Genomic DNA, 25267 nt, shown 5'->3' with positions numbered 1-25267 from the left:
CGTGTCAGGAGCAACCGGAGTTGCTTCTGGAGTGAGAGAATTGGCCATCTGCAAGGATATTGCCCAGGGGACGCCTGGATGTTTTGATGTTTTACCATCCTTGTGGGAGGCTTCTCTCATGTCCCCGCATGGAGCTGGAGCTGAAAGAGGGAGCTCATCCACGCTCTCCCTGGGTGGGATTCGAACCTGGCAGCTTTCAGGTCAGCAACCCAACCTTCAAGTCATGAGGCTCCATATCTCCTTGGTCATAGTTACTTATGCTAATACCATACATGCTCCCCCCCCCCCCCCAAAAAAAACCCCCCAAACAAACTTTAAGCCAAGCTGCACTCCCATAGCAAGGTTTCCAAGGTATTGCAAACTGCAGTACTAAGAAAGTACATCTGCAGCACTCTGGCTGTGAAGCCTCTTAAGATGGGCAATGAGAGAGACTCTTTTGTGTTCTGCTGCAGCTGCTTGTTGCAACACACCCCACAACTGAGAGAGCGCCTCAGTCAAGATTTCCCGCACCTTGATATGCAGTGTCTCAAAAGCCCTTCAATCAGGACACTGCCTGGCTTAAGAGGTACATTTTGGGAGTCAGGTGTGGTCATTACCAAACATAAATATAACTCCTGAATGTTATGAGACCACAAGTCCAGCTTATAAATACTAAATAATGTGCTGGCCAAAGTCTTTTAAACAACCTGGTATAGATCTTGGAACTCATAGCATTTTGAATTATGCTCTCAAGAAGGCAGTGAAATTTCCTTATTGAAGAAGTCACAAAGCTCTCTGTAACTGACCCCAGTCAACTGTTTCAAATTTCCAAAAGCTAGGTAAACTACAAAGTAACTAATGCTGGGGCCAAAAGACCCCCTTTCGGTAACAGGGGCTATAGAAAGTGGCCCAGAATTCATCCATCGGTATGCTGAAATGTTAACAGAACCAACAATCAAAAGTGACATCTCAAATTAACTACAAGCTTCACAGCAAAACCTATAAGGCACAGGTGAAATGGAAACCCATTAGCAGCACTCATTAATGAAATATAACATCAAAGATACTGAGGTCAAATAATCTTTAAATGATTAATGCCTGTTTTGGTTCATTACTTTACTTGCTGCCTTTCTAATGAAGAATGGGAGATGCAGGAGGGCAGTTTAATTTATTTTTCCCTTTATATGAAAACCCATGCCTGGGCTGATCCAAAAAGAGAAGAAACCAAGATATTTTGAAATTCCAGATATAATCAATACGGGTAAGGGAAAAATAATTTCAATTTGCATTGCAACTTACTGATTTTTGTATTTTCAGGTGAGTTATGGACTGAAATCTAGTCATGCTTCAAATTTCAGTCTTCTCCAAATGTACCCCTGTATATACTCGAGTATAAGCCAATCCGAATATAAGCCGAGGCACCTAATTTTACCACAAAAAACTGGGAAAACTTATTGACCCGAGTATAAGATGAGGGTGGGAAATGCAGCAGCTACTGGTAAATATCAAAAATAAGAATAAAAATAGATACCAATAAAATTACATTAATTGAGGCATCCATAGGTTAAATGTTTTTGAATATTTACATAAAACTGTAATTTAAGATAATAACAGGACTTTAATAAGATAAGACTGTCCAACTATATACTCAAGTATAAGCCGACCCGAATATAAGCCGTTCAGGACCTCACTAGGGTATAAGCCGAGGGGGGCTTTTTCAGCCCTAAAACGGGCTGAAAAAAATGGCTTATACTTGAGTATATATAGTAATATTAATTTTAAAAACTAACCCACATTTTGAACGGGACAGTACTGATGAAAATACATGCATTCATGAAAGTTAAATGTCTTATGTCAGGAATTTTGCAAAATTATGCTTACTAGGTAAAGATGCATACAAAAATGTATGCAACTAGAACAGACTTGCACAAAAATTCATACAACCTTTCATGTGGACTCAAAATGGTGCAGGTGGAGTGCAAAAGCATAAAGACTAAAAGATTTGAATGAAAATTTAAAGATGATGATCAACTTAAATGTTCTGTTGATGAATTGTTAGTGGTCATTACACGATGTTGGTGATAAAGCTGCGCATTTTTACAACACTGTAAATAAAAGTTAATCATTCTGCGTAATTGACCCTTAGTTAAATAAAACTACAAAAAGTAAGAAAATGTATGATTCATGTTTAAACCTCAATCTACATATACTAATGCAGATTTAAAAAAATAATCTGGACCTGCCCCATCTGTACATGAAGTGTGATAACAATGGAAGATTTCCATGTTTATGAGATGAAAGGGTGATAGCTAAATATCCCAGATCTTCCCGTTTACCTCCAGGTATCAAAACTCGTGTGAGTAAAAAGTGAGGCCAAAAAGGACAAGGCTGTAATAGAGAGGAGGGCTTAGTCTGCCTAATCCACGTGTTCCTTTTGCTCTAAAAATGACGTTGAAAGTTGTTGTGGCAGATCTGGACTTATACAAAAGTACATAAAGCATATTGAATGTGGATATTGGAAACCGAAGTTCAAATCCCCACTTTGAAGCTTAGTTTTCTAAACATAAGCAGTATCTCGCTCCGGAAGTTAGAGGGATATTTATATCTTCCCGATCAAACAACTATGGGGCGTACCCATGTGGCAGCATATCCCTAGTTGGAGAAGGAATCACGGGGCAAATGGGTGCTGCGCATGCAGTTCCTTCCCTTGATCCAGCTGCTGGAGCTGCGTGTCAGGAAATTGCCGAGAGTGTGCCAGTCAGCTATTTGGGGTAGTGGAAGCGCTGGATTTAGTTCTGTCTCCACCTGCCAAACAGATAATCAGCACCATCCTTGGCGGTTCTCTACACATAGGCCTGACTGTCGCACAAAGATCCCCCTTTCATTGGTTGGATCTGTAATGCCATAAGCAGACATGGACTACCGCTGCTTCCCATACCGGCTCCCATACGTGAGTTACTCTGACTTTTTAGGCACATGCTTTCTCTCCCCACCAACATGCCTTTGCATGGCATAGGAGGAAAGGCAGAAGAAGCACTTGAAGGAAATGCAGTTATCTCTGTCTCTTCTCCTCACAAGACACAAGACGTCCACATACATTCCAGTGTAAGAATGCATTAATTAAATCTGTTTATACCCAGCAAAATAACCACATTTTGCAATGCATCAAAATTCTGCAGTGAAAGTTACAAACCTTAAATTGCATGCAGATGGGTTAGTTTTGTAAACAGGCTCAGCCTGTAAACACACAAAATAATCCAGTAAGTGTTATTTTGCAAAATCTTGAGAGTTCAATGTTCAGTGACATAAGGTGAGGCTAACTGTAAAGCGACCAAGCCATCTGGGTGTAGAAATACACAACTGGAGACCCTATATCTGTGGTGACTTTCCACAGACAATATCTGTGTGTTTTCACAGCATGTTTATACAAAGAGATGTTCAAGGGTATGTATTCTGTGAACAATCCAATGGTTTGGGCAATGCTAATAAACTTTGTTTTAACAGAGTTAGGTGATAGGATAATGTAGGTATAACCTGGACACGGCTTCTAATTGGTCCTCACAGATTGTGTGTTACAATAAGATTTTCTTTCCTGACTGAAAAAATCAAGAAAGAAAGAAAGGTTTCACTAGGGAGAGGGTGAAAAGCAATGAGAGGGGAGCTTAGTAAGAGCAGCTGGCATGGGAGAATTACACGTCTGTTATAACTCACAAAGTCTGAATCTTATTTTGGGAACAATATATATATATATAAAAAATATATATATTCAGCAGGTTGTGTAGGGAAGACACAATTGGGGACATGTGATTGCCTGTGACCAGCCTCTACTAACAGCAGTCAACAAACGGACAGAAGACCTTCTAAGCTCACTCTGTGCAGAAGAGCTAATGCCAACAGAAACATTACTTTGTCACATTAAAACAAAAGAATAGAAAAACAAGCAGGCATTTTCCACAGACATGCCCTTCAAAGTAGCAAATCAGTCTTTGCTCATCTCATATTGAGATAAATCCAGACGTCACTCCTTTAAAAAAAGCTGTCTGTGCCCCTGTTCAGAAGATCTAACGTCACTTCTTGTCTCTGTGATAACTGGATTTTGAAAATGTTAGCTTGTTGTAGAAAAAAGGATTGGTGATTAAGCTTCAGTTGAGTCACCTTTTCCTTATTATAACTCTTTCCCCTTCCTAGGGGAAGATTTCTCTCACTTCCTGTTGTTTCACCCCCGTTTTTAACAATGAGTCATTTGTAAGTCGGATGTTTGTAACTTGGGGACAGCTTCTACAGCAGTGATTCTCAACCTGTGGGTCCCCAGATGTTTGGCGTTCAACTCCCAGAAATCCTAACAGCTGGTAAACTAGCTGGGATTTCTGGGAGTTGTAGGCCAAAACACCTGAGGGCCCACAGGTTGAGAACAACTGCTCTACAGCTTTCTAGAACAGTGGTTCTCAACCTGGGGTCCCCATATGTTTTTGGCCTACAACTCCCAGAAATCCCAGCCAGTTTACCAGCTGTTAGGATTTCTGGGAGTTGAAGGCCAAATATCTCGGGACCCACAGGTTGAGAACCATTGTTCTAGAAAAACCAGGTTTCTGGGGCAAAGGAGATAAGGAAAAACAGGGAACCTACTTCAGGTCATTATTTTCCAAATCAAACCTTAGCAAGCTTTTCTTTCTTATCCTAATTTCCACCAGCCAGGCTGATGTGTGAAGAAATGAAGTTGAATGAGATAATAATAAGAAAATGCACCAATTATATGTTGGCCCCATAACTTCAGCCATTGGATGAGTGGAATAAAAATTAATAATAGGCTATAATTAACATGACATAAAATATCATACTAAATAGGATCTTGTGTTGTTCAGATGGTATTTATTATTATTATTAATTATTATTATTATTATTATTATTATTATTATTATTATTATTATTAGTCACAATCCCGTTGGATGGTGTAACTATGCTAGTAAAGGTAACAGTAGTGGTGCAGAGCTAAAATGATTTTGAGTTCAGCAGAGAAATCTGTTGATGTCAATAATCCAAGAATGCTGCTAACATTCGTTGAAATATTTCAGAGGTCAAAAGCGGATAAAGTCTCTTTCATTGAAACAGACCAGGGTGGAAGGATATACAGAATGATAGGCCAGAGAAGTTGTCATCAGAAGTCACAAGAATCAAGTCTAAGGGAGCAGAGCTGGGAATGATGTCTTACATAAATGGTGTCCTGTGCTAGTGCCATAATGGAGTACGAACAGCTGGGGGTGTTTTGGTTGTGCTGCAGCTGTTTGCCTCAGTGCTAAGTGAGGTTTGACTGTGTTTATTGCCCTGACAAAGGGAGGTACAACAGCTTTCTGTTTTACTTTGATTGTTTATAATGTCTTGTGCTTGTGTGTTTAATTGCTGTTAATTTTGTATTGTATGTTGGAAGCTGCTTTGGGTCCCTTTGTGGGAGAAAAGTGGCATATAAATACAGATTTATTATTCTATATTATTTCTCTCATAGGAAGAGATGGCTTTCTCAAATGCAGTGGTTCTCACCAGCTGTTAGGATTTCTGGGACCTGAAGGCCAAAACATCTGGGGACCCACAGGTTGAGAACCACTGCTCTAATATCTCCCTAAAATCACTACATACCATTGAAAAAGTGGACTAGCTACCAGAGATGCACGACTTTATCACGTGAAACTGCTATTGTACTACAGTCAGACTATCCTTGATAGCGAATACATAAGGGGAGCACTTTCAATACTGCACCTCTTTAATCCCTTCTGAGTTTCAGAAAAAAGGTGAAGACCTGGCTTTGCGAACAAGTGTTTAATGAATGAATTATGATGGCTTTAACTCGGTCCGGACTAAAGTTTACCTGCAAGGTTTATGTGGACGAATGGATTAAGTATTTTATTATACTGTTTTAAATGTATTTATTGGATTGTTTTAAATTGATTGTTTTAATTGCTATGTTGTATACCGGCATTGAATTTGCCAGATTGTGAGCCGCCCTGAGTCCCTTCGGGTGAGAAGGGCAGCATATAAATGATGGAAATAAAATAAATAAATAAATAAATAAATAAATAAATAATTGCACAATCATGGCTTTTTGGCAATTTGAGGACCTGCAATTATACTTCCGCATATCCCCATAATCCCACTTTTCCTGTGCTCCTTGAATATTTTTTTTTAATTTTAGGGAAATTTTGCAATTCAATAGCTACAATTCAATAAGTACAAAATATAAAAGATAGCAAAGAAATGGAAGGGGGGGGGGGGAGAGAAAAAGGATCCCACTTCCTGATTTCACTCTATTGATGGTGTGCTGGCACAGTTGCAAAAAGGACCTTTTGCACCAAAGTGAATGATGGGAATGCTGTGGGATTGGGAGCAATTGACGGTTTTATTATGTCAATAGCTAGGAATGGGAGAATCACAGGGAAGAGGCAGGTCAGAAGTGGGATGCACACGATACAAAAGTGACAGACCAGCTGCAGTGCCAGTTAGCCTGCCTTGAGATAATGTCCATCATGTCTGGCATCTTCTTAACAGCATGCAAAGGAGTAAGTCTGTCTTATGCTTATGAATGCAATTTGGGGGGGGGGAAGTGTTTTAGGGGTTAATATGCCCTTCTACTCTCTGCAATGACTGGATGCACCCTTGGACATACTGTCCTTCCATGGTCATTTGTAGCTGGTGGAGAGCAGAGGGATACTAGACAAGTGTCACAACCAGATGCAAAATGACTACATCATCACCTGAGATCTCCAGACTACCCCAGCAGATCTCAACACTTGGCTATGGGAACATAGCCACATAATTTTCCAGGCTCCCTACACTAGCCAGTTGCAGTGGCTCAATGGTAAGTCTGAATTCTTTGCACGGCCAGTTGTAGAATAATTCCATAAGCAAACTACTAAATTATACTGCACCTTACAGGATTCAAGCCAGGACTAGCATAAATCACCAAGAAAGAGAAACTTGAAAATATTTATGCAACCTCCTTTTGTGTAAGAGTTTCTACAGAACACAGAGAGGCACTTTCGAAGGATCCCACAATGGGCAGAGGGTGATGGGACTGAAGAAGACAGGAACAGTGAAAGTTAAATAATTTGGCCAACTTGTATCATTCCTGGAAGAAAAACGCGCCTTCTTTCCAAAATGTGAAAAGGGAAGCCCAGGAAAAATTCCAGTGGGAAAAGAAAGAAAGAGGAACAGACGAAGCAAAAGAAGAAAGAATGTAAATGTGGTTTTGCATCTGCTGGGAAGATGCTGAAGAGGCGAAAGCAGCCTGAGAATCCTACTCTCACTGGAAAGTAAGAGTGGAGACTACTTACAACAACAACAAAACCACACTGGGAGCACAGTGCCCTATGTGATACAAAGGCCATGGGTGACTAAAGAACAGTGGGCGTATGTGGCATTTCTGCATATGAGGATGCCTGAGATTTTTACTTACTACAATTCATCTTCCTGGCGACTTCCTTCCCTTATGCTATATATCAGTGGTTCTCAAACTGTGTCTCTCTAGATGTTTTGGCCTTCAACTCCTAGAAATCCTAACAGCTGATAAACTGGCTGGGATTTCTGGAAGTTGTAAGCCAAAACACCTGGGGCCCCACAAGTTAAGAACCACTGCTATATGTAGACCTTCTCACTGGCTTATCAGCCCTGAAGCAAAACTGGCCCAATTTAAAATGGTCTGAGAATTTTGCTGTATTCCTCACTAAAATGACACACTCTGAACTTGACTTTTGGCCAGATTTTGGGAAATGTACTTTTTGGACTATAACGCTTCGGATCTGACAGCTACCAAAAGCAGAGGAAGATTCTGAGAGTTGTGTTTCAAACAACAACAAAAATCCACATTTCAAGGTGTAATTATTATAGAATTCTCACCATTCTTATATAGCAGGGGATTGGACTAGATCAGTGGCTCTCAACCTTTGGTCCTCCAGGTATTTGAGGCTTCAATTTCCAGAAGCCCCAGGCAGCTTGGCCAACTATCAGGAATTTTGGGAGATGAAGTCCAAAAACCCTAGAGGATCAAAGATTGGGAACCACTGGATGGTCCTTGAAGTCCCTGAGTTGTGGATTTCTTGGTGATGGCAGCCTAGTTATGGAATTTCCTTCCATCATAGATCTCTGTGCAACTGTGCAATGTAACTTCCTGCATGGTGCCCCATGGTGCACCCTGCAATTCACCAGTATGGTTCTGTTTTGTTAGTAATGTAGTTCCTTTTAGGTCTTTTATACAGGATCTCAGATATTGATTTACACAGATTAGGAGAAATAATGTAATCAATTGATTATTGCTATTTGTATTGTTTTAATTGTATTTTGAGTACATATTTTGCGATTTATTATTTGTGATTTGAACTATGCTTTTGTAAGATTGCCAGCCACTTTGAGCTCTTAGGTAGGGGGGTACCACTCAAACAAACAAGCAAACATGTAACCAAAATCAACAAAGTTCCTGGTTCTATCACTGAAATATGCAGCCAACCCTTTGATATTCATAGACATGGTAGAAAATGTTGTGAAAGGGATCTCTATTGCACGAGAACTCTAGGAAGATCAGGAATCTTGATATGTGCATGTTATGAACCAGAGCTTGAAAAAGCATGGCCAATTGTAGTTCAAACGATTAACCTTTCCAAATTCCATGATGAGGTATACACACTGAATTCACTGACTTTGGGGCAGCCAGGCCATCACTGGGGTTGGAGTTGGTACATATTGAGAAATAGAAAATATGAACAGTTCGACTGTATTCTTGTCAGAGAAAATGATACTACTCATTCAAATTCAAAAAAATTCACCATGAAAATCCCAATGAGAAAATCCCAGTGGGATTTAGTTGCAAGGAAATGTGAATTAGACTGCAAAGGCTGCAATTGTATATTGTACTCAGTTTCTTTAGACTGGGCCTGATTGTACTCAGTGGGATTTATGTCAGAGTAAACATGCAGGAGCTCCAACTATAGTACATAATCCCTTAATCAAAATCTGCTCCTCTGAAAGCAAATCAAAATCGATTCTCTGGTGCAAGTGGTTTGTGGATCACAACCTCTGTTCAACAACAGTGTTTTCAGCAACCTGACCCCCTACAGGATCAATGTGAAGCTAGACTGTTTCTCTCAATTAATTACTTGTAAAATGATTTTTTTATAAACTCCAATTTAGTTCACTGAAATATACTTCAACAGTAGGATTGTCAGCTTACCAAAAATGGCTAAAATCCATAAAGTACTTAAACCATCTGTCAGCTCAATAAACAGCATAGTTAATAGTAAAGTTGTTGGATTTTTTCCCAGTTAAGTCTAGCAAAGTCAGTAGGCCTTTGTTAGACTTATTCAGTTCAAAGTGTGAACATGTTGCAGGAATTTATCACTAAAGTGCATTTTCCCACTCTTAGCAGTTATAGAATGATGCAAAAAACTATCTGAGCTTCCAAGTTCCAATTATTAACTCCTGGAAATAACTGAGAATAATAGTATAGATTTCAACAGCCTTGAGCTTTTAAAAAATTACAAAAAATTGGGTTTTAGACTTGGCTAAATTTGTTTCAAGCACCAGCTCCCATGCATATTCTAAAGGTTACATGGATGTCAGTGAGATGACAATGTCATAGTGAATAAACAAGTCAAGCGTGTCATCTTGGTTCCCAACGGTTTTATTCTCTGTCTGCCTTTAATGTTAGCACACATTCTTTGTCTTTGGGCTAGAAAAGTAGAAAAAATTACAGGGGAACTGGCTATTTGGACTTAATTGGGGCTAAAACAACGGAAAGAATAATTCTTGGAAAGATGACGAGTGAGCAGCAATGAGGAAAGGGGAGCTTATTTCCTTACAGTTCATTTGGCCAGCGTAGGGAGTCAGCAGCCTGTTGGAAGTGTGTTCCTCCTCTTCAGTCCTCTTTAGCACTGAGTTGGCCTTCTCGGAAGCAGTCTTACCAGCGGGCAGAGGAAAGGTCGAGATTGTGTTGAGTAGCACCACGCAGACAGCAACCACATCCCATAACTTCATCTTAGATTCCCTTCCAGCGCAGGACCCTGGCAAAGGGGAGACATGACATTAGTTTTTGCCTCTTCCCTCTGAGCTCCATCCATCATACTATTTATGTTCCGGTCTTCCCTCCAACCTCCATCTTGCCATCCTTTTCTGAACTGTCAGTCCTTCTGTGCTATTTTCACATTCCACCCAATAACAAAGTACTCTGATTGTGTTTATTAGTACAGAGTAATTACATTGGCCAACACACATTTTTGTGCCTCAAATGTTAGACCTGTTTCTAGGTATATTTGACCTGCTGATTCCAAAAATGACATCAGTTCGCCCCTGTCAGCTCTAGTTTTTGAAATGCAGAACAAATTCCATCTACCAGTCTTCATATGATAACCATATCTAAGAAATTCTATCCAATTGGTTTATCCAATGCCATTTTCTGAACCAGCACCCTAACATATCCCAGGAACAAGCCTAAAAACCAAGATACCAAGTATTTCTTTTGTTGGGTTATGTAAATTTTTTTGCTGGCTGTCTCACTGTGACTCATGGTACATCTACACTGTAGAAGTAATGCTGTTTGACACCACTACCTGCCACAACTCAAGGCTATGAGATCATGGAGTTTGTAACTTTGCAAGATCTTTAAGATTTAATAATAATTTACAAGATATTTAGCCTTCCCTGACAAATAGTGCTGGTGCCTCACCAAACTACAAATCCCAGAATTCCAATTTGTGGCAGTTAAACTGGTTTAAAATTGCATTAATTCTACAGTGTAGGTGCACCTCAATTGCCAGTCAGGGAGGGATTGAAGGAGCTAAGTTATCGATGCAGTACAAAAATGATGGCATTGGCTAGGGCTAATGTCAAAACATGGCACTCTCAGGCAGCTGCTAAGGACGATCATTGATATCTCTACTGAGCTATTTAGCCATACATTTAAATTGCTGACACTGGCCCTTTTCTGTGTGGTGTCTACAGTGGCTGTGCCCCTACTTTTCAGGCAGTCCTCTGTTCAAAACTCTGCTCAGTTCAAATCCTTGTTTAAAGATCAAAGAAGAATGCATGGGACCAGTTTGATACAGTGGTTTGAGTTTTGGATTAGGACTCAGGAGATCAGGGTTTGAATCCATGGAAACTCATTGGTTGATCTTGAACAAGCCACACTTTTGCAGCTTCAGAAGGAGGCAAAGGCAAACCTCCTCTGAATGAACATTGCCAAGAAATCCCTGTGATAGGGTTTCTGTAAGTCAGAAATAACCTGAAGGCACACAACAACAGCAGCAGCAGCAACAAAAAGTGCTGACCTGCTCAACAACACTTTGCATCTGGACAAGAGCTAGAAGCCACAGAGCCACAATTTTTCATACAGGTTAAGGAATTTATATTTGACATAGTAGTGATTTCTAGAGATGTGCACAGAATTAGTTTCTCCCGTTTCTTTTATTTCTTTTGTTACTTCAAAAGCATGAAATGGGAAGCCCCCTTCCTTCATGAAAATTAGCTTGACACAAAAGCAAGCTGGAGCTGATCCTGCTCCAAGCCTGCTTTCGCCTGCAGCCAAGTGCCTCCCAGAACTTGCCTCCTTGCCTTGGAAAGTGTGTGTGTGGCGTGCAGGCCCAGAAAGCTTGTTTGCCTGCTAGTACCTGCAGCAGAGTGCCTCTTACTCTAAAGTGCCTCTTACTCTAGAGTACCTACAACTGAACACCTCTAGAGTAAGAGGCACTTGGCTGCAGGTACTGGCAGGCACACAAGCTTTCTGGGCCTGCATGCCACATACACACTCTCTTTCTAAGGAGACCGCATGTGTGGCATGGCGTGCAGGCCCAGAAAGCGTCCACCTACCAGTGCCTGCAGATGTGTGCCTCCTCTAGAGTAGTAACAGCAGGTATGAAGAAGCCTACTTAAAGTGCGTGCTGGGAAGGGGAGCCTGGGTGGGAAGCCCCCCCCCCCCCCGCATAATGGTCTGATAAGAAAACTGATCTTTCAGGGCCCCAGAGCAAAAACAGATATCTGCATTTGGGAGTCTCTCAAGAATGGATCTGGGCCCCCACCAAAAGCCGGGACACAAAACTGGTCAAGGTTTAGCCTGAATGCACAACCCTAGTGATTTCCAAACCTATGCATATAAATCCCCCCAAATTCAAATTGTATATGTGTGTCCTACACTCACATTTAGAGTGATGATTTAATGGATATACTAGTAGCATCATTAAATTATAGGGGAAATGACTTGCTAGGAGGAGAAGTAAATTACTCCGTACTGTTTGAAATACTTTTGCTGCAGCCCATTAACCTGGGTCTCCTTCTCACTAGGTAATTATAGTACTGTGATGCCACTTAAACTGCAATGACTGCATCCTATGGAATAATGAGATCTGTAGTTTGGTGAAGCACTAGAGCTCTCTGCCAGATAATTCTAATCACCTTGTGTGTGTGTGTGTCCCAGTTTACAGCCTCATTACACCACAGCATGGATCCACTTTATATCTGGTTTCTGACTCCTGCAGAATTCTGGGTTTGTAGTTTAGCGAGGCCCAGGACATGACAAGTTGAGCCTGGAGCACCTCACACTAACCAGAACTGTCCCTGTTTCTTTTCCAAGATTAGAGAGGGTCCAGTGTCTTTAGGTTACAAATTCCAGAGTGTCTGATTCTGGTCCCTGTGGCTTTCATCCCTTGCTTACAATGGACATTGATGTTCATAATCAAAAAGTTGGAGAAAGTTAGTTTTGGGGGAATTACGTTTCCTGTATGGCAGGGGGTTGGACTAGACAGCCCATGTGGTCTCGTCCAACTCTATTATTCTATGATTTCCCAAAAACACAGAGCCCCAGGTTCCTAATTAGTGAATTTGGACTACATATCCCCTCATCCCCTAGCTAACATGGCTGGTGAGGATGTTGGGATTTGTAGTCTCAAAAAGTAACTTTGCCAAAGTCTTCCAAATCATGCTTCCTGGCTTGAACTCCACGCATACCATGGTGTTTTGTACTAGGAGAAAGAGCAGCTATACTTTTAGGACACAGATACTGCTTGCCAGTTTCAATTCCTTGCCTCTTCAGGTAAGATCAGCTTCTTCTTTGGAGGCTTTAAAGCAGAGGCTGGATGGCCATCTGTCGGGGGTACTTTGAATGTGATTTTCCTGCTTCTTGGCAGGGGGTTGGACTGGATGGCCCATGAGGTCTCTTCCAACTCTGATTCTATGGTGAAGATAGTCTTTGGTAATGGGCCGATCCCATATAAGACAGATGTTCCTAAGCCATTTATTCAGAAGGAGACCTACTTGATACAATATAATCTATCTGGGCACATGCCCATATACAATCAAATTTAGAAGGTACCTATTTAAACATACATTGAGAAAAGAGAAGAATATTTTTATGAGCAAACTCAATTTTCCATGTTCCCTTACCATTTATGATGCTGATTGGGACTGATAAGAGTTGCAGTCATCCAACTTTCTCATCCTTAATTTAGATCTAAATCTAAATTCTACCTTAACACTACAGGAGGTGAAATTTAAGACAGAAACAAAGCTACACAAGTTTCATGCACTTGGAAGCTCTCTATCTCGCTTCAGTCCAATCGACAAGTAACAATGCTTAGATTTAATCTCCCCACTACAGGGCTAAATTGATAGCGTTGTAAGACAGGCAAGTTTTACAAGTGTATTGCAACATATGGATAAAGCTGTCATATGTGGTTTTGGGGCTTTAGCCAAAAGCTTCTGAGTTTGTGGTGAACAAGAAAAAGAGAGAGAGCTGTGAATAGCACCATGGAAGGAATCTGTGGAAAGGCTGTGACCTGTGCCTTCTTTTTTTCCCAAGGAGAAGAGAAACAGGAAATGTACTGGGAGGAAAATGGACTGGGCAATTTCCCCCAACTGAGTGGATTCTAGTTATGTTGAACTACAATTCCTAGAATCTCCCAGTCAGTATGTTGGGGAAATTTTGGAGACATATCCACTATAGCATAATTTTCCAATTTTGAAAAGTCTGGGGTAGAAGACATGAGACAAACTGCAGACGTCATAGGAAACTGCTTCTAATACCTGCTGTTTCTTCTTATTTTTCTTTATGTTGACTTCAACTCTCTTTCAGGGTTTTCTCAGAATTTTTTTTGCTATATGCCTTGGGATGCTTCTACACTGACACTATAAAGCAGTTTAAAAGGTGGATTAAAATGAATCGGTAGCACTGTGGAGCACCTACAGAATTGTCCCAGGAATCAGTTTGAGGCTGGGACAATGACCACAGTATCCACTAATTGCGGGCCAGAACCAAACCCAGGAATGTTTTTTCTTAACCAGTCTGCTGAGATGCACTAATGTGCATCTCCATGTACTTTTGGGATCAGTGCTGGACCATGGCAGGGTACAGGAAATGAGAATAAAAGAGCGGAAAGTGAGCATTCCCATGGGAATGATGTGGTTTCCCTCCCTTCTGGCCAGCTGTGTTTCGGTGATTTGTAAAAGTGCATCAGCACTTATAGTATCCTGACAAGTGCTCCGGATTTTTCCATTTGGGTTTTAAGCCCTGCATGGACAATACTCTGATCAGTTGCACCGTGTTATCTTGCTAATTTCAGACTTTCTGGTGAGTTCTTTTTAACGCGTTGTTTTGGGCTTAATAAACACTACAGCATGCAATTGGGGGAGGGGCATTTTCTGGACACCCTGACCTAAAACTGGCTTCAAGCTGTATTATATGGTCTGTATACATGTACCTTAAGAGAGCACAACTTGTTCAAATGCATTCTGTAGATTTGGCTGAACAAGGATTTGAATCCTGGTTTTGAGTCCTAGTCCAACACTCAAGCTGCTATGCCATGCTGGTTTTCTGCACCACATAGGTATTTCTTTAAAAAATAACATTTATTCAAGAAAAAACCTCAAAATAAAACATAAAAATAATTGTTTTTAGATATGTTAATCAAAAACTACACAACTACATGCTATCATACAGGACAACATACTAAATGACTCTTAAGAATAACAAAACAGAAAGATAAAAACAAAACATAGACACACACACAAAAAACCCCCCAACAGCAAAAACAGTTCTACAAACTTCCCAACTTCTATCTGATGGTTTTTTTTAATTATCCCTTATTAGTTTACTGCTGTGTTTAAGTTATATTATATTATCATACTTCAGCTTTTGGCTCCACTCTGCTAATGCATACATTTTACAATTGACAAATGCCCCAATTTGTTGTTGTGAAAAGATAATACATACAGCTCAATCTTTCTTAAAGTTAATCAAAGATTTGTCCTAAGTTAGCATACAATCATTACCAAGTCAAAATGGAAAGCAGTGGTGGTTGGTGGCTGTCAGGTCAATGGAGTGGTGAATCCGTTTCAGATTTTAGCCTGAACTTTTAAAGCCCTACCAAGGGGCTGGAGGAGTTTAGGCCATGTAATGTTTGGATTAAAACCCAGAATGGATCTGCCACCTCACTGGCTTGGAAGCAAGCTACCAGCAACTACTGATGCAGATTATGGACATGAAAAGAATGCTCTGCAAATATTAAATGTTTGAGTTGTTCTCTTCTCTTTTGCATCAGTTTACCTTATAAGTAATAACTTCTACAAAAAAGAGAAGTTTCACAGCGAAATGATACCTGGGCAGGATCTGTTCTGTGATCTGGGAACCAGATGTGCAACTTCCCAATGGACTCATTGCTGCAGTGTGAAAAGTTACTTTTTTGGGCTACAACTCCCACTGGTCATGTTGGTGGGAGAATGAGAGCTACAGCCTGTAAAAAGCCATGTTCTCAAGCTTTGTCCTCTGCACAGAATCACAGGCCTACCCATTTCACCTTCTCTGAGCCCCAAGTTATCAGCATTCAGAACAGTTTCCACGGCTCGGATATAACTTTCTGGTTTTGAACTTTTCTTAACTGTTGTTTTTTTTAAAGGGGGAATTTAGATCAGGCTACAGCTAAACGGCCTTGATCCGTTTACATAAAGAAGGATCCTTTGGCTTTCACATCAAAGAACCAGTGATTTGGCAACTTTCAGTCATAAAACATTATATGGGTACCAGTCATGCCTGGTAAAATGGGAACAGGGACGGCGGGGGGAGGCGGGGAGTCATCTGCAAAGCTGGAAGAACATGTAACTCTCCTTTGGCTGCATTTTCCAATCCTGGTTGAAACTATTATCCACCCTGAAAACAGGCAATCTGGGACCAATCAGGCATTTCCCACCGTCTCAGCTTGTTCACCAGACCAGGCTGGTGTGCAGACTACATTAAATTCCACTGCAAATATTTCAAACTGCAGTGTGTAGCTTTTTTGGAGATGGATTTCTGACTAGCTACTGAGATACTCTGCACAGAAATTGAGGGGAAGCAAGGCAATAAGGAGGAGTGCCGGCAGATCTCTCTCCCCCCCCCCCCCAACATGGTGTAGCAGTTTGAATACTGGATTAGGAATTGGGGTGTGTGTGTGTGTGTGTGTGTGTGTGTGTAAATTCCCACTAGATCATGCAAACCCCTGGGTGATCTTGGGTACTTCTACACCAGGCATGGGCAAACTTTGGCCTTCCAGGTGTTTTGGACTTCACCTCCCACATTTCCTAACAGCAGGTAAGATGGCTGGGATTTCTGGGAGTTGAAGTCCAAAACACCTGGAAGTCTGCCCATGCCTGTTCTACACAGACACTATAATTCAGTTTGGAAACGTATTAAAATGAGATGGTTTTGTGGCACTGTGCCTACACAAAAACACCAGGTTGGAGGTTGGGACGGTGGCCACAATATCCACTAATTGCGGCTCGGAACCAAATCCAGGAATTGCAGAATCTACAGCTAGACAGGCTCTGGAAAATGCTTTTTTCCTTAACCAGCCCTTTGAGATGAACTGATGCGCATATCCATGTCCGTTCGGGATCAGTGCTAGACCATGACAAGGCACAGGAAATGAGAACAAAGGGATGGAAAGTGAGGGTTCTCATGGGAATGATGAGGTTTCTTCTCCCCAGGGGAGTAATTGTTTATCTTCCAGACAGCTGTGTTTTGGCATTTTGAGAAGTGTCTTAGTCCTAGTTGGTGTCTTGACATTTGCTCTGCATTTTCCAGTCTCCGATTCAAGTCGATTCCTGCACTGCAATTCTGATCGGTTGCAGCGCATTCTCAGGCTTATTTTGGACTTTCTAGTGAGTTTTTTTGATATTCCATTTCTGGTTTGATCTGAGCTAAGGAGTGCATTGGGGGTATGCAATTTTTGGACACCCCGTCCTTGAGCCAGCTTCAAAAACTGCATTATAGTGTCTGTGTAGAAGCACCCTTAGCCTATGGAAATGGTAGCAGCAAGCCTCCTCTGAGTAAATCTTCCCAAAATAACCCTAAGATTGGGTTGTCATAGGTCAACATTGACTACGTGGCATATTAATACCCCTTTCTATTTCAACAGCCAAGGTGTAGCATTGTAATGATGAAAGAGTATAATTGTGTGTGTGCAGAGCATCTATCCCTTCACCACAGAGCTCAAGGGAAAGGATTTGTTTCTGGAGGAGGAGCTCTGCACCAGCCAACATTTCTCCACCAACCTGACTGGTAGCCATGCTGGAAAATTATAGCCCCAAAAAGTAATGTTTGCAAGTTCCACAATGGAATGACCACAATTTTTCTCCTCAAAGTCTGGATTAGGGCTTCTAAGGCAAAGGACATGGAATCTAAATGACCCGGAGATCCAACACCTCTTCCAGTGCTTGGATTTCAACTGGATTACAGCCTCATCCGCAACCCATTGAAGATGAGACGATTGGATTTAACCCGACTGGCAGCACATCCTGAACCAATTAGATCGGCCGAAACTACACACGTAGAGGGCAATGTTCCCCCTGCAGAGTTTCAAATGCCTGTTTACTCTTGTTAATTTTGGCAGAATACTACTTCCAAGTACTGGGTTAAAACCTGCTATTGGCCCTGGCCTGGAATTTTGAAACACCAGGAATAGATGCCGTTAAATCTTTGGGAGGTGCCTCGGGAAACTTGTTTGCTTTATTTTATGATTAACAAATCCATGCCATGCTTTTTCAGATAAGCCACCATTTATTAAAGCAACAGAAATACAATATGTATGTTAAAATCCAGCTCAAATTGTTGGAAAGCATTTAAAGGTCTAGATCAGGGATGGGAATAATAGGGCCCATCAGATGGTGTTCAACCATAACTCCCTGCCTTCTTTATCACTGGCTATACTGGCCAGGGGTTACTGTATATACTCGAGTATAAGCCTAGCTTTTCAGCCCTTTTTAGGGCTGAAAAAGCTCCCCTCGGCTTATACTCGAGTGAGGATCCTCGCTGGTTTATGTTCGGGTCGGCTTATGCTCAAGTATATAGATAATCAGACTTAGACAGTCTTATCTTATTAAAGTATTATTATTATTATTATTATTATTATTATTATTATTATTATCATAAATTACAATTTTATGTAAACATTCAAAAACATTTAACCTATTGATGCCTCAAATAATGTAATTTTATTAGTATCTATATTTATTTGTATTTTTGAAATTTGCCAGTAGCTGCTGCATTTCCCACCCTCGTCTTATACTCGAGTCAATAGGTTTTCTCAGTTTTGTGATAAAATTAGGTGCCTCGGCTTTTATTCAGGTCAGCTTATACTCAAGTATATATGGTATTTCTGAAAGATAGGTTTCCCTAAAGGCAAGCAAGCAAAGGGCAAAACTTGTAAATGTTTGTGTTTTCTGATTAAACTCCGAGTTGGCTATGATGGCTTAGGGATTCTGGAGGCTGTGGCCCAAAGCAGCGAGAATGCATGCAAAAGTGTGGGGCAACTGTATTTGTGGAGGAAGTATAGACAGACCTCCACATTTGCAGTCCCTTGCAAAAAGGGGAAAAGCATGAATAAAAATACCCTTTTTACGCAAGAAAACACCTTTCTAGAAATCTCATCACATTGATGTGGTCCCCCATGCCAATTTGCCAGCCTCCATGGCAAATCAGCTAGACAGCGGGGCAATCCCGGCACCCCACACCCTACCAGCATGTGGGGAAGCATCACCGTGCGGCTTCTCCCCATGGTAGCCCTGATATTCCTAATGGACACTCCACCCCATTTGAACGACAGAGTCCTATCGGAACTGAAGCTACATCATGTGATGGGCAGCAGTGGGTTCCTCAACTGGGGCAGAAGCATTCTAGGATGCTAAAAATTCTTCGTGTGATCCTCTAGGATCCTTTGGCTTTCATATCAAAGAACCAGCGACTTTCACTCATAAAACATGATATTGGTAACAGTCATGCCTGATAAAATGGGAACAGGGATGGCTGGGGGAAGCAGGGAATCATTTGTGAAGCTGGAAGAGCATGACTCTATAGTCAACTTTGGTCAGAGGTTGACCAGAGAATTGCACTGGAAGACTTGGAGAATCCAAAAAGGGTGTCCTCTATAGGAAATCAGAATTAATGTATGATCAACGTCTGGTGGAAGTTACATGTAGAATTGCACTAGAGGACCAAGATATTCCCAGAGGAAACATTTTAATCACATCCATGAATAATCAAATCTGCAAAGGTCAAACCCAGAAATGTGAAGGGCTGACTGTATTACGTAATTGGAGGATGAGAAAAAAGCCTCTTTTCTCATGACTGACAAAAAGGCTTATGTGGAAATTTGTCTTTTCAGAAGGGCCTCCTGCAGTCTTAATAACCGGACTGTTTTAAAAGAAGCCAGGTGGCACCGTGCATAGACTCAATCACCACACAGTAAAGGCAGTGTCATACCTATGAACTGAATCCCAGTTTATACAGCTGCCATCTTGAATCCTTGAATATAAATCCAAATGCAAACCTCCACATCGCTGTTTAGAGGTAAGTTCCATCCTGTCTTATGGAACTTACTCTTCAGTAGTCATGTTTATCAGCCTCATCTTTAAGCATAGCTTCGAAAAGTAACTGTTCTGAACAATAACTCCCCAGATCCGAGAGTCAGCATAGCCACTGGTCATGTTAGCTATTCTGAGAACTGTCCTCCAGAAAGTTACTTTCCAAAGTTCTGCTACTCTGATTTATATCCCTATATTCTCTTAGTCTCAGAAGAAGACAAAGACAACCCCTCAGAACAAATCTTGCCAAGAAACCCAATGAAAGGGCTGCCTTAGAGTTGCCATAAAACAGAAATGACTTGAGACACTCAGCAACAACAACAACGACAGCAACAACAACAACAACAACAACAACAACAACGTGTTACTGGCCTGCAACTCCAATCAGCCATACTCAATATAGTTTATAACAAGTGATACTGCAAGCTACTCTCCAACAAGATCTTAAATGCCACTTTACTACATGAAGGTGCCAAAGGGGATGCAGCCTCTTAGCTCCTTCCTCTGTAGCTACTGCTGTTTTCCTAAGACCCAAACAACCAAATAGCCTTCTGGCACCTTAAAGAAAGACTAACCAGTTTTATTTGGTGTGTGCTTCTATTAGTGAACATTTCCATTTACAAGTGTGTTCTGTATATGCCTTAGAGTCCCTGGATAATACTATACTTCACACATTCCGCCATCTGAAGCCTAAAACGGCCCAGGCCAGATTCCAGCTCTGAAAACCATGCAGCTGATTCCATGTCAGGGGTCAATAGAATCACTTCTTGGAGAGTGATATCTCTCCCTCAAGCATCATGAAGTGCATGTCATTCAGCCTTTAGACATGAGACACAACAGCAAGAGAACAATTCCCTCTAAGCATGTATTTCCCTATGGGCTGCACAGAAAATGAACAGCATGCTGATAGCCTTTAACTAGTGGAGCTATCTTGGTGCAGTGGTTTAAGTGCTGGACTAGATATCTAGGGGACAAGGGTTTGAATCCCAGCTCAGCCACAGAAACCCACTTGAGCAAGTCATACTCAATTAATCTTAGAGGAAGGCAATGGCAAACCTCTGAATTAATCTTGACAAGAAAACTTTAGTATAGGGTCAACATAAATCAGATTCAACTTGAAGTTATGTAACAAAAACAATAATTATGTTTGAACTAAGATTAAGGGATGTGATATCCCACTGGCTGAAATAAAGGAGAAAAAACAGATTAATGGATTTGATAAGGTCTAGCCCACTGCTTCTTAAACTGTGTTTCATGACCCCTTTAGCTCAATGCCGGGGTCACAAATTTGGCAACAGTAAAAGGTTTCTGAATGTCACCCATTTACGCAAATCTATTAGCCACAACATGCAGTGTTTACAGTGGATTTGCAGAAGATGCTCCAGGTGTACTTCATAAAAAGGGAAAGCAGCCTGTTTAGCAAGCTTTGCAAATATAGATTTATTCTAAGTCAATGCTTGATTTTAATACCTGTTTTAAAGACCTGTATAGCCGGGGTCACATGAAAAATAATCAGGCAAAAAGGGATCATGAAAATATTTCTTGGCTGGAAATGGGCCATGAATAGAAAAAAAATTAAGAAACCCTGCCCTGGTCTAGCCTAGTTTTTCTAAGGACCTCATCTAAAGACCCGTGGGCGATTCGCCAGCCTCTGTGGCAAATCAGCAGGGCAGCCGGGAATCCTGGTGCTCTGCATCCCGCCTTGCCCACAGCAATACTTTCCCATCACACGTGGGGAAGCGTCGCCGCATGGCTTCCCCCTGCACTAGCCCTGTTGTTTTAAATGGAACACGGGAAGCCTCCCGTGTTCTGGATGCAGTGTCATAGGACACTTGCGCCCCAGTTGAATCCCAGAGCCCCGCTAGAAGTGAGCCTGAGTCATCTGATGGATGGCGTGGGGCTCTGTGGCTCAACTTGGATAAGCGTTCTATGACACTGCCGATGAGGTCGTAAGTGAACTTAAAATTCACAGCTTTGCTTAACTAGCTACGGGCATGGGTTAAAAAGATATAAAACAATCTAGTAGAACCCCTGCAGCTGTATTTCTTCAACTCTAAGATGCACTTCTCCTATAAATTACATTTATGATTTTGTTGTACACATCTCAAAAAATGGGGTGTGACTTAGAATTTCAAGTGCATATATATATATATATATATATATATATATATATACACACACACACACACACACACACACACACACACACACACATTTTTTTCTGTTGGTGGTCCTGAAAATAGTGTGCATCTTACAATCAATGGTGTCTTACAATTGCAGAAATACAGTAAATGGAGGAAAAACTCTAGCAAAAATGTTCAGCGACTCAAAGGTGCTATTAGATTCCTTCATATCTTTTTATGCTAAAACAAGAATAAAACAGGTACGTCTTTGAATGCTATTACAATGGCATGAGTTTTTAGACTACGATCATGTGTGTACATTACAAAAATGAAATTCAGTCAAATACACCTTCCCTCAATATGAACTCAGGCATACCTACCGAACTTAATTTCCATGCAGTTTAATAAGTGGCTGTCTGATGGTAAATCTAAGCAGCCCCAGACTGTATTTAAAACTGTATTAAATGTAGAGCAAAGTACTGAAAACTGTTCCAAGACAGAATACTACTGGTTCATCTAAGTTACTATTGTAAAAGGCAGAGGCTGGCCAAGATTTCCGGGCAAAGGTATTTCCTCTGCCTCGGGAGCTCTTGTGGTTTTCAGAAGGTCAGTGAAAAAGTTGCAGAAACAGAAATAACAAGAACCACCAACACACTGATCTCCCCCTGCATTCGATTTCCTTCCTGTTAATTTGAAAATTGCATTTAACTCAGGGCTGTCAGGTGTTCTTTATTATAAGGGATGTTCCCTATATAAGGATTGGAAAGGCTGAATCAGATCCCACCACAAATCCCATATTTTGGATTGTTAGGTCTTCATAGATCCAGAAATGCACACATTATGTAATTAATAAATATGGACAATGTGGTAAATTTTTCAAAGAAACACAGAACTAAAGGAACCTTCTTTACTGTTTAGGTAGAACACAAACCTGGTAATGGGTACTGCCTAATTATCAGTCCTGCATATCATGAATTTCAATTGTTGTTTATTGCTTTTTGAAAACCTTGCAATACTAAGCCGCTTTGAGTCTCCTTGTGGAGAGAAAAAGTGGGATATAAATAAACAATAATAATAATAACAACAATAATAATGATAGTAATAATAATGTATTTTATGAAGGGGTTTCATTGGCAAATACACTCTGTCTTCCTTTTCCCTCTTCAAGCTTGGAAATGTTACTTTTGGGACTACAGCCCTCAGGAGTCTTGCCAGCAGCCAAGATGGCCATGGGCCAATGTTGTTGCAATATTCTGGAGGCTGTAGTTCAAAATAACTATCCAAAGCTTTGTGGGGCCTCTTTGAACCTCAGCACTTAGGCAGACACATTTTCATTAACCCACTTCTCAGCAGACATATAAATATACACATAGCCTTTACATAGTACATATTTCAGCATGTGCATATGGACAACACACACTTTCGTTGCTAACATCTCACTTTACACAAAAAGACACTCCCACCAATTCTATCTCTGCTCTTTTAACGGTAATCATTGTAACACTTTACAATATTGGCTAATCATGTTGTTCATCACTGCTCTGGAGTCTACTGGATGCCTTGCAATATATAATTTTTATGTGTGTGTATATATATATATATAATACTAGAAAGTGAATTTGGGACTTTCTGCAAGCAAGTGTGTATTCTACTTCTCTTTATCAAATTGACAGCATCCTCATTTCTTACTTACTATAATGCTATTCATTACAGTTGCCTGAAATCCAATTTGGATTTAAAGGCTAGTTGTCCCCAAAATAAGAAAAAAACACATCTTTAAATCCTTTATGTAAGAGATTCTACTGAAATCAAGTAATCTACCTTAGGGTAAACGACCTGTACGGTATATAATGTCAGACTGGCGCATTCCATGTCAGTTACAAACTCTTTCACATTAGAGAATTATGACAATTGGATATGACTTATACTATTACGGCCCCATTCTATGGGATCTTGGGATTATCATTTGGAAAGAGGCAGTAAAGCAGAACATTTTACCAAATTACAAATGCCCAGGATTTCACAGGATGCCATTATGACAACTGAAGAGGTACCAAAAGTGTTACAAGTGTCTAGTATGAAGAACGGCTAAGCTGGTCTGTGTTCAAAATGAACACTGGAAATTAGCATGGAGGAAAAAAAGTCTTGGAATAATAAACCTGTAAACTGAGCCCCTGTCTACACTGCCATATAATCCAGATTATCAAACAGATAATCCACATTATCTGCTTTGAACTGGATTATATGAGCATACACTACAATATTATCCAGTTCAAGATATGATACCTTAGATGGGGTCTGAGATGTGCAAACTGTGAACTTCCAGGTCTTGCTGAACTGGAAATGCCATAATACTCAGGTAGCATAGCTAACGGTGAAGAATGCTGTGTATTACAGTCTAATGTGGTTCTCAACCCCTTGTGTTTAGACTCACCACTGAAACAAGGGAAGCTACAAAGATACATTTTAACAAAGACTTATCGGACATTCACTTCTACTGAAGTACCTCAACCATAAGTACTTGTTAAAGCGTTTAGTATACAAACATACAACAGCTTATGCAAACACTCTTATTTAACCAATTCATCATGCACTATATTCTAGAAAAGCAACCATTCAGACCACGTTACAGAATCACAGAGTTGGAATGGACTGCAAGGAACATTGAACTACTAGTCCAACCCCCTGCCATGTTGGAATACACAGCTAAAGCACTCCTGAAAGATGGCCATCCAACCTCTGCTTCAAACCTCCAAACAAGGAGCATACATCACCTTTCAAGGCAATCTCTTCTACTGTCAAATAGCTATTAAAGTAAAAAAAAAGTTCCTAAAGTTCATGTGGAAATTCTTTTAATACAAACCTACAGATTCATCTTTTAATTTCCAGAGCATCAGAAAACAAGCTTGCTCTACTTTCAGGATATACATACATTCAGCTATTTAAGAACAACTATCAGCCATCTCTTCAACATACCTAGCCAAATATCAACCATCTCTTCAACATACCCAGCTCCGTAGGTTGTTCCTCATAGGGCTGAGTTTCCAGAACTTCTCTTCTGGAGAAAAGTTAGGCATCATCTGATAGATACGCTAGCCTACATCTTTGCTTTGCCCAGCATTTCTCGGCCTGAAATGTCAGTTGAATGTAATGCCATAACTTTCCTGGGCAACTGTTCCTTTATTCAATCGTTTGCATAGTTAGGATTCTGCTGTGGAGCCCATGGACAAGTGTTGACACGGCTCACATTTGGCCAGGGCTCTCTGGCACAGCCTTGCATAGGAGAACTGCCTGGCAAAGTGCACATT

At 40.7% G+C, this 25267-nt stretch overlaps 2 protein-coding genes across 7 annotated transcripts in view; one reads left to right on the top strand and one right to left on the bottom strand.

Annotated features, from left to right (window-relative positions):
- The window catches only part of wdr70 (WD repeat domain 70), a 218253-nt gene that overhangs the window by 170849 nt on the left and 22137 nt on the right, over positions 1 to 25267 (top strand). The window contains exon 18 of one of the 6 annotated variants that reach the window (XR_010003613.1): positions 19638 to 19822. The exons of 4 other annotated variants lie outside the window; for them this stretch is intronic. Coding sequence is in view for 1 of the 2 variants with exons in the window: in XM_062972473.1 (XP_062828543.1) it covers positions 5480 to 5540 (61 nt within the window). In the remaining variant the exon portion in view is untranslated. Of the gene's footprint in view, positions 1 to 5479; positions 6056 to 19637; positions 19823 to 25267 lie in introns of those variants that run through there. One more of the 6 variants, XM_062972473.1, reaches the window with a different exon arrangement.
- The window catches only part of gdnf (glial cell derived neurotrophic factor), a 42542-nt gene that overhangs the window by 9946 nt on the left and 7329 nt on the right, over positions 1 to 25267 (bottom strand). Inside the window, exon 2 of the mRNA XM_008116102.3 lies at positions 9819 to 10019. Coding sequence (XP_008114309.1) covers positions 9819 to 9993 — 175 coding nt within the window. The 5' untranslated portion in view covers positions 9994 to 10019. The remainder of the gene's footprint in view (positions 1 to 9818; positions 10020 to 25267) is intronic.

Source organism: Anolis carolinensis, chromosome 2 (genome assembly GCF_035594765.1).
Source record: "Anolis carolinensis isolate JA03-04 chromosome 2, rAnoCar3.1.pri, whole genome shotgun sequence".
NCBI lineage: Eukaryota > Metazoa > Chordata > Lepidosauria > Squamata > Dactyloidae > Anolis > Anolis carolinensis.
Note: the sequence above shows the minus strand (reverse complement) of the source record. Positions and strands in the feature narration are given on the sequence as shown.